Source organism: Lytechinus pictus, chromosome 10 (assembly GCF_037042905.1).
Source record: "Lytechinus pictus isolate F3 Inbred chromosome 10, Lp3.0, whole genome shotgun sequence".
Taxonomy (NCBI): domain Eukaryota; kingdom Metazoa; phylum Echinodermata; class Echinoidea; order Temnopleuroida; family Toxopneustidae; genus Lytechinus; species Lytechinus pictus.
This window is the reverse complement of record NC_087254.1, coordinates 17,876,467-17,886,516: the sequence shown is the minus strand read 5'-3', so window position 1 is coordinate 17,886,516 and position 10,050 is coordinate 17,876,467. Positions and strand designations below refer to the sequence as shown.

Genomic DNA, 10,050 nt, shown 5'->3' with positions numbered 1-10,050 from the left:
AGGCACTCTAACCGTGACCAACTAAGCTCCTGGAGTAGCTCTCTCCTCCAGTGAACACTTTAAAATCAACCTAATGGAAATAAGGGGGGGGGACAAAAAAGGGAATTAAAACGAGTTACACACTGATTTTGATTAATGATTATTTAGAATTGCACAGATAACTTTTGTATTTCATCTTAAACTGCCGTAATTTAATGACGGACTTTGTTTGATGTTAAAGCAGACCATACTAGATAGCCCTGATACTTCACACTTCTCCATTGCTTCTCTGTCCTGCTGTAGTGGTCCTGAAATATATGCTATGTCATTTCTTTGAGTTACGAGTATTATGACAATTAATGGACATCACTATTGCATTTAAACCAATTTTGGAGTGATTTTGGTAGTAATCCCTTTTCAGACCTGTACATGAATTTTCCAAGTTGTAACTTACACAATTCGTATATATAGTTAGTACTCTAAATTGTTTTAAAAGGTTTTTTGTGTGAGCCAGATAATGAGTTTTACCAATTATACGTAATGCACGCTTTTGCAACAGATATAATCGATTTAACAATGTATTTGATTCATTCAACCAAAGCATATTCCCATATTGTAAGTGAGGTAGAACCAAGGTATTGTATAACAAGAGTAATACATTTGATAGTAGTACAGATTTCAGCTATGACATAACGCCAATTATTCTTGATATCTTCAGTGCGATATCGTTAACATGTAAAGACCATGATAATTTGTCATCAATACTAACTCCCAAAAAACGGGTACTACTCACTTGCTTTAAGGGTTCTGATGAGTCCGCAAACTTAAGTGAAAGTAAGCTCTTATCATATTGTTTATTACATGGGACAAAATGCATGAAATTTGTTTTGTCAATGTTTATCCTTAACCCATTCACTTTATACCAATCATTTACATTTTGTATTTCTTTATTCATGTTTTGTATTAAGGTACCTAGGTCTTTTGCACTTTCAAACACATTAGTGTCGTCAGCGAAAACAATGTATGACAAAGCAGAGGATGCATTTGGTAGGTCATTTATATATACAATGAAAAACAAAGGCCCCAATATTGACCCTTGGGGTACTCCACAAGTCAGCTGTTTTTTAGATGAAGTTGAATTGTTATAAACAACATACTGTTTTCTGTTTTTTAGATAATTCTTAATCCACTGTAATGACAAACCCCTCACACCATAGTATTCCAGTTTTGATAACAAGACTTGATGATTAATTGAGTCAAATGCTTTGGATATATCTAATGATAAACATATGGAATGTTTGCTCTCATCAAGAGAAGTACACATTTGATCAAAAAAATGTGTTAAGGCTAATAAAGTTGAGTGTCCAGATCTAAAGCCATATTGGAAATTTGTTAAAATTCCTCTTTTCTCAATATAATCCAACAATCTTGAATAGAACAGTTTTTCCAAAATCTTAGAAAAGACAGGCAAGAGAGACACCGGTCTATAATTACAAAATTGGTCGGAAGAGCCTTTCTTATAGATCGGAGTCACCCTTGCCAGTTTCATACGAGAAGGAAATGTACTTGTGGACAGTGAGAGGTTAAAAATATGTACCAGTGGAGCCATATAGAGATTCTTTGATGATAGAAACTGTTATATTGTCATGACCAGGGCTTTTACCTATTTTCAATGCCTTTATTTACTATGTCTATAATTTCATGGCCCTGGATTGGTTTTAGAAACATTGACTGTTGGTACTGACCATTCATTAAGGACCTACACTTCCGCAAGTCAGTATTACCTATATCTGTAAATGTTGTCCCAATGCTTATGAAGTATTCATTGAATTTGTTTGCAATCTCAACAGGATCTATAACTTTATTGTTGCCATCACTAAAACAATCCTGATTTCCTTTTTTTGCACCTCTATTCAAAATACTATTGATAATATTCCATGTTCTTTTACTGCAACTGCTTTCTTCAAATTGCTTAGTATAAAAATATTCCTTTGTCTTTCTAATAATTGAAGTTAATGTATTTCGATAATATCTGTATACCTTTTTCCTATACTCGGAAGGGTTTTTCAAATATTTTTTTATAAAGCTCTAGTTTCTTCTTACATGATTTGAGTATTCCTGTTGTAATCCAAGGTTTATATTCTCTTTTTCGACAACGTTTTTCTTTCAAAGGAAAACACGAATTGTGTATGGTATTAAATTCATTGATGAATATATACATCATAAGTTTGTCACATGACTCTTCACGCATTACCTCATCCCAAGAATGCTCAGCCAAAGCAACCCTAAATTTGTCAATGTTTGAGCGTCTTTGTTGAAAATGACCCACGCCATACTAGTGCACTTGCTCAAATCACTGCAACCAGGTAAGAATATGGTATGCCGATGCAGTGCACAACACACACTTTAAAAAATCATTAAAATAACACTTTTGTGACCAAAAATACTAATTTCCCTATAGTGGCAATTATTTTTCATTAGTAACTTGGGATTAATTTTTGCAGCTTTGTGTCAATGATCACCGTGACTCCTAAACAGTGGCGTACCTTGATAAAAAATGAAAATATATTTCACTTGCCTGGGAAAACTCTTTCGAAACATTTCACCGCTCAAAAAAAATTAAAAGTGCAGGCTTATACCATATTGCTTTTTTCCTCTCGTTTAAACATGAACTGGAATGTGTACCTTGTATTTGTAATATTTTTTTCCAAAGTGATTTAATCTTGCCTGCCATGACTAAAATTAGTCTCAATATGCCATTTGATTAATTTCCCCTATCATATATATTTTCATGCCACTTTTGTATATGTCCATGGCACAAAATAAAAAAGGGAATCACTGAAAGTAACTAAAGAACGAAAGAAAGAATTAAAAAAGAAAGAATTTAGAAAGAAAGAAAGGAAGGAAGAAAGATAGATAGAAAGAAATAAAAGAAAGAAAGAAAGAAATTAAAGAAAGAAATAAGGAAATGCCATGCAAAGATAAAGCAAAAAAGGGAAAGAAAGAGAGGGTGAACAAATGGGTGAAGAAAGAATGAAGGAGAGAGAAAAGGGAAAAGAGAATGGAGAAGAAAGAAGGAAAATTAAAGAATACTAGATCGATCGAAAGAAAGAATAAATAAGGAAAGAAAAAAGTTTCCTTCGTTCTTTGAATAAAGGAAATTAAGAAAAGGAAAGAAATTAGTTAATGTGTGAAAGAATGAATGAAGGAGTGAAAGAAAAAGGGGAAAAATTAAATAAGTAAGAAAAAATGAGGGACGATCGATCGAAGGAAAGAAGAAAATAAAGAATGAAAGAGAGGTAGGAACGAATGAAGGGAAGAGCGGGAATGAAAAAAGAAATAAAATAATGGAAGAAGGAAAGAGAGAGCAAAAGGAAAAAGGAGATCTGTCAATCAGATTTACGACTGCATGGGACCGACCTTTAACGTCACCATCCGAAAGACGTGACCAGGACTCGAACCTCTGCATCAATTTTTAACTTCCCCACATAGCTTGCATGGATTTCAGGCACACGCCACAACGATCAACTTGGGTTTGGCAAGTTTCATAGAGTGGCCTCATGTTCTGTCATAGGATATTTTCTGCGATTTTTGTTCTTTTCTCTTTGCTTATTATAATGTAATGATTTATTGTTGCTGTTGTCGGAATTGATTATTCATCCAAGACTCAAGTAAGTATACTAGTATAGGCCTATAAATAACTTCAAGAAAAGTGTACGTTGGGCAAAAAATGCCCAACTAATATAACCATAGAGCTATAGCTGTATGATACAACCATCCCTGCATGGGCAATACTGTCCACATAACTATTGGTTAAAATCTGCCCAAATTGGGTAATACAAACCAATGATTAGGTATAATAAATTTGCTCAATTGAATAAAAATTGTCCAGGATTAATATATTCTTTTTAACCAACATACGTTAGGCCCATTGGCGGCGGAAGCCAGAAAATTTAGGTTTAGGGGGGGGGGGCCACCAAAAATTTTTGACAAGCAAAAAAAATAAATGGGGATTAGGCCTACCCATACCCAACACAGAGGACAGTACGTTGCCCAACATTTTAAATGGGTATACGTACCATACCGATATCCGTAGGGGAAGGCGGGGTAAGTTGAGCATATAGGGGCAAGTTGAGCCACCGCCCCAGGCTAATAATGAATGAGTCAGATATTAGTGGTGGTGTCATGTATTAATGACCCATTACATAACCCTTTACCCAACCACATTGTTTTTTAATTTGAAACAAAAAGTACTTTTTTAGAGGGAAAAATACAAATTTCAGCCAAAAAAGTAAAAAAGGGTGTAAAAATTAAAGATGAGTGCTTTTTACCCACACACGTCTTTAAATATAATAAAGAAATAAGAACAAGATTGTTAGTCCAGGTATGGATCTTCATTCTTGTCATAGTCTTTTAAATGATGGATGCATAAGAATTGTGTGGATGTGAAAATATCGCATTAAGTTCGGACTGGGGTACTTTGAGCAAGCCAACATGTGGCAAGTAAAATTGTTGAGCCATGGTAATTCTTATTGTAATGTATAATAAAACCAAAAAAAAAACTTGAAAAGCCATTGATATGCAAGCAGAAAGGTGCAAATTCACATGACAGTTCTTTTACTTTTAGAGGATGTTAGTATTTATAGGGAATTAGCGAGTGGAAGGACTTGAAATAAAAAATTGACATATGCTGCTTCTTCCCGTATACATTTTGTACTTAGTTTTTGTGGCACAACTTACCCCACATCCCGGGGGGGCCACTTACATTGACGAGTGGATACCATGCGCGACCAAAAAAACACGTAAAAAGGATGTCCTTTTCACGATAGGGCACGTTACGTACGTAACGTGATAAGGGTGTCAAAAACACAAAAATAATGAAAAAAGGGTATCTATTTCGCTAGGACAATTACGTGTTTAGGGTCGAATTTGCGGGGATGATAAAACAAAATTAAAATGTTTTATAAAGGATGTCCTTTTTGCCCAACACTTCGTGTTTAGAGTCCAATTTTCGCGAGATGTAGAAGATGCGGTCGTACTAAACCAAATTAGGTAAAGCCGACGACCGAAAGACCCGTAACAATAAAACATTCATGTACTTGTTTAGGGGTTCATTTCAGGGAATATTTGCCAAGGGTATCGTTTTGTTTCCAATACTTGTTAAGGGTAGGGTTTCACACGCCAATACTTGTTAAGGGGTGCATTTTCAGAATATGGAAATTACGTGTTTAGGGTGCTTTTCGAGACCCCATGGTCGCGCATGGTATCCACTCGTGAATGGAACTGGCCCCCCCGGGCCCCACATATGGGGCAAGTTGAGCCATTTGACATCGTTTTTTTCAAAGGTCACAATGAATTTCAGTGTGGGGGTAGAAAGTTATATATAGGTGAAAAACGTTTCCCAAGAATCAAATTTAAAGGCAAGGTACTTATTTCTACAATATTATTAGTCATATCAATTCTAACATGCAAAATGCAAAAATTAAGTGTCACAACTTACCCCGCCTTCCCCTACCTATCATATCATACTCTAAACGCGAACAAAAGTAGTCGCTAGTTTCAGTCAAACACACGTGCTTTAGCTGTACGTATGCACTGCGCTATATGCGCTAGCTGCGGCCGGTGTACCGGCGGATCCTGCGCCTGGCAGATACTGTTCTAGGCACCAAATCCGCCGGCGGATATGGTTCTCCTCCGGCGGATTCAGTACCAAAAAAGGCCACTCCCTTCGGAAGATTCGGAAGATATCGTTCTTGCGCTATCGCGATATCCTTCATTCATCACGTTCACACGTCATGCATGCACGCGCACCGCGCGTGAATAACGTTGCGAAATGAAGTTCGAAGAAGAGGTGGGTTAGCCTTAGTCTAATTGAGAGCCAGCTACCTTTCGGATTCTAGTTACATTAGGCCTTGAAGAGGAAAGCCTCAACATTTTGCCTTTATTCTGATGATTAGGGACAGAGTCAGACTCAGACTGACGTTAATCAGAGATTAAGTTTGCACAAAGAAGAATCTAACTTTGAGCTATTTTTTGGCATTATATTCAGTAAATAAAATCATATTCTACACTTTTTGATTTGTTCTTTCTCAAATGTTCATTTTCCCGATTTCCTTCCTTTTCCATTAAAAAGTGTTTTTTTCTTCGTTTTCTTTTCACTTTTTCCTTTCCTTTTCCCCTCATTCCCCTTTCCCTTTCTTTCTCCCTCCTTTTTTTTCCTTTCCCGTTTTTCTTTTATTCCTGGTTAAATCCGACAGGGGGCAACTCCCCCCCCGCCTGTTACGTCATGAATATCCATTAGGTGGACTGATGATGTCACATCTCCACTTGTTCTTTTGTAATTTATTATATGAAATTAGGTTTATTCAAATTTTTTCCTCCAAGAACTAGAAAATTTGGATTGACAACTGATTTAGTGCATTAGATATTTATTGCTGCAACTTATTTCATTATAAGGGAGACATATTATTCACACAAGTATGAAATAAATGAAAAAAATATGGTTTTGTGTGATAACATAAGAAAACGGAAAATGGGGATGTGACATCATCAGCCCAACTAATGAATATTCATGATGACTGTTTTCACAAAATATTGCTTAACTTTAAACTTCAATAACTTTATTATTTGTTATCCGATTTTGATGAAATTTTCTGCATTTTGCTCAGTGAATTCTACTCTATGTATTAAGATATAAATATTTTCAGCCCGGACCATCCCTTTAATTCAGATTCCTTAACAAAAATATTGAAAAAAAAGGAATAAAAAAAAAACAAATTAAAAATAGGCCTACAATAAACTACATAAGATATTAATCATGTTTTGAAATTCTTTTTTTAAATGTTTTCACAAAAAATTAGCACTCTACAAGCAATAATATGAGTTAACAGCAATATATATTCATAAACTAATTTGCCTCATTTATTTTGAAATCATGAAGTTTTAACTCGTTGAAAATCTGTAGTTTTATAAAAACTATAGGCCTATATGGGGGTACAAATTTTCGCCAGTCTGGCAAACTTACACTAATCATGGTGTGAAAAAGCACAGTTAAAGATTTCGATGCATACTGCGGACTTAAAGTAGTATAAATTTTCACGTAGGGCCTACAAAACAAAATGATGAAAATTTCATCAAAATCTGATAATAATAAATAGCAAAGTTTTGGCGCATGTGCCAGGTCTATGTATACATGATATATCGAGTCATTGTTTCTCCTATTCCCTCACCCCCATCGAGCCCTTCGTCAAAAGCTGTATGGATCCGCCCCTGAATAAAAATTCACTAAAAGTCTAAAGGCGGACGAAAATCCCCTCCCCCCATTGGTAACGACATTGCCAGAGCCGCGCATGCGCGCGCTGCCGAGGTTGGACGTCTGTCCAAATAAATATTACATGTATCGTCAATAGAACCAAATCCGCCGAGGAACCAAATCTGCAAACATCAAGCCGCGTCAAACCCGGCGGATATGGTTCCGATTAAAAACGATATCGGCCATTAAGAACGATATCTGCCGGCGGATACGGTATCCGCCGGTGGAACCGAATCCGCCGCTACACCGGCTGAATGCTGCATGCATATTGCATGCCGAAAAGCCCGATTCTCCGAGATCTGTGCATGTGGAAAGTCTCTAACCTAAGTCCAAATTGTTGGCATTGGTATAGACTACTATACTATGGCGACTACTTTAAAAGCGAAGTAAGATTCAAATGATTTTTAATCTTTTTTAAACAATGTACATTCTCTTATTATTGAATCATGGTTGGGAGTCGTTCAATTATTGAATTAAACAGGTGGAACGGGAATTTTCCCATTTCTGAAGTAAAAATAACTTAGTGCCCCACATGTTTAAAAATGTGTGTGTTAATTCGACTATATATAGAGTATACTATAGGTAGCTGTATGCACAGCCGGCCCGGTTAACTTCGAGTTTAAGACATTCTCGTATCTGTCACCGTGTTAAATTGGCGAGATCGATAACATAATTTCTACAATCAAACTTTTCATAAAATGAAAGAGACATGCACAGGAAAATTGTGTGCTATACAAAATTATGGCAAAATTATTACATTTTATTTAAAACTTAGTCTTATAAATAGAGACTAGTCCGAGTGTCATCGTGATCCACTCATTCAATGAATAAGGTTATGAATATGATATAACCTTGTTCTCAGAAAGTCAGATACATCTCCATGTGTTCCAAAATAAGGGTAGCAATGTTTGGCTTAGACCAAAAGCTTCGGTCTCTGTTATGTTGGTTGTTCAGCTGAACTCCGTTGGCTTCACTCACCAAATACAGAGACCGAAGTTCTAGCGCGATCTGTACAGGGGACTCAATGGCCATATGTTTATGTACTTAAGATCGGATAAAACGGGGAAGTGGGCAATTAATGCCAAGAGGGAATATTAATTTGCATTTTGGTCGCGTTAATTTTCAAAATTTTTATTCATTAAAGACAAAAATTGAAGAGCCCCGACGGGGGGATTTCGCATTGCAAGTCCCCTAATGGTGGCTGCACGCTAGCGAGCCGTCTGTGTACGAGGAGAATAAAAAATAAAAAAAATGTTAAAAAACTCCTCGAAACAGACGGCTGCCAGCTGTCTATGTTTGGCTTATTTTCTCTTTTTCTTTGGGACAAATGCTTGATTTTTGTACACTGTTTCCATTACAGCTATTCATCAGTAGAGGCGCACGGCCAATATGGGAGACTCTCTCCAATAATAGGGGAGACAATCTCCCACATTGGAGACTTGCTTTGCAAAAGGACAAAAGAAACAACACCAACAAAAGCATGATTTTTTCCACCCAAAATTTTGTCTCGCTGAGGTCAGAAGCCCATTTGTTTTGTGTGTGATTGACAACAAAAATCCTTATCAAAACAAAAGTAGACGGTGAATATTTAAAGTAGAAGGTGAAAAGGTGTAATTTTTCATGAGGAATCTCCTTATCACATTTTTATTTGCCGCCAAGGTAATCCTTTTGCAGCAAATGTAAACAAAGGAAATTGGTCTCCAAAACTGGAGACTGTCTCTGAAATTGGATACCCAAATTCTTTACAAAAGTCTCTGATATTTGAGATAATCTCCCACATTGGAGACAGTCTCCAATATTGGCCGTGCGCCTCTACTGTTCATCATATAACTTGGCTCTTGGGTAAATTTGATTCTTTAAATTATTTTTTCTTAATTAAACATAGAGATTAAAAAATGAAAATTTTTTTGCCATATTACTTTCCACCAATAGAGGGCGTACACAAAAATATGCCCAAAATTTAAGTTTTTGAGCGCTCTGGTGAATACAAAAATTATTCCCTGGTAAAGGGGCCATTCCACAGAGAGCAAGACCGCTGAAAGACCTTTCAAAGACCATGAATTTTGGTCGATCTTACAGAGGTCTCTCAATGAACCTACAATGGTCTTTGAGGTCTTACACAAGTCCTGACCAATCTTTCAGCGGTCTTCGGGGTCTTCATGGGCTCCAAAACTTTTTGAAACGGTTCAAAACAGTCTTACAACGGTCTTACAAGAAAATGGTCTTTCAGTGGTCTTTCAGCAGTCTTTCGATGAACTTTCAAAGGTCTTCATAGTCTTTCAATGATCTTTCGGCAGTCTCTCAAGATTTTTGCGGAGATCACTGTAAGACTCATGAGAGATCATTGAAAGATCATTGAAAGACCATTGAAAGACCAGGCAAAGTCCATGGAAAGAATTCTGAAAGATCACTTGTTGCATAAAAGATCTCTGAAAGACCATTGAAAGATCTCTATAGGACTAGTCTAAAACCAGTAAGACAAGAAATATCCATCAGTCTTTCAGAGTTCTTTGAGGGGTCTTTCTGAGCCATTCCACAGAGATGACAAATTTCAGTGATCTTGAAGACCGCTGTAAGACCTCGCCAATTTTAAGTCTTTCAGTGGTCTTTCAACGGTCTCTGTTCTGTGGAATGGGGGCCTTACTAATGAAAAATAAATTGCAACTGTATAGAAATTAGTAATTTTGGTCACAAAAGTGACATTTAAATATGATTTTTTAAAGTGTGTGCTGTGTACAGCATTGGCATACCATCAGTGG

The 10,050-nt window shown here is 36.4% G+C and overlaps 1 protein-coding gene across 1 annotated transcript in view; it reads left to right on the top strand.

Moving 5' to 3' along the window:
* The first annotated feature begins 7,392 nt into the window (after nucleotides 1-7,392).
* LOC129269191 (transducin beta-like protein 3) overlaps nucleotides 7,393-10,050 on the top strand; it is a 37,554-nt gene continuing 34,896 nt past the window's right edge. The window contains exon 1 of the mRNA XM_064105461.1: nucleotides 7,393-7,677. Within this exon, the coding sequence (XP_063961531.1) occupies nucleotides 7,655-7,677 (23 nt within the window). The 5' untranslated portion in view covers nucleotides 7,393-7,654. The remainder of the gene's footprint in view (nucleotides 7,678-10,050) is intronic.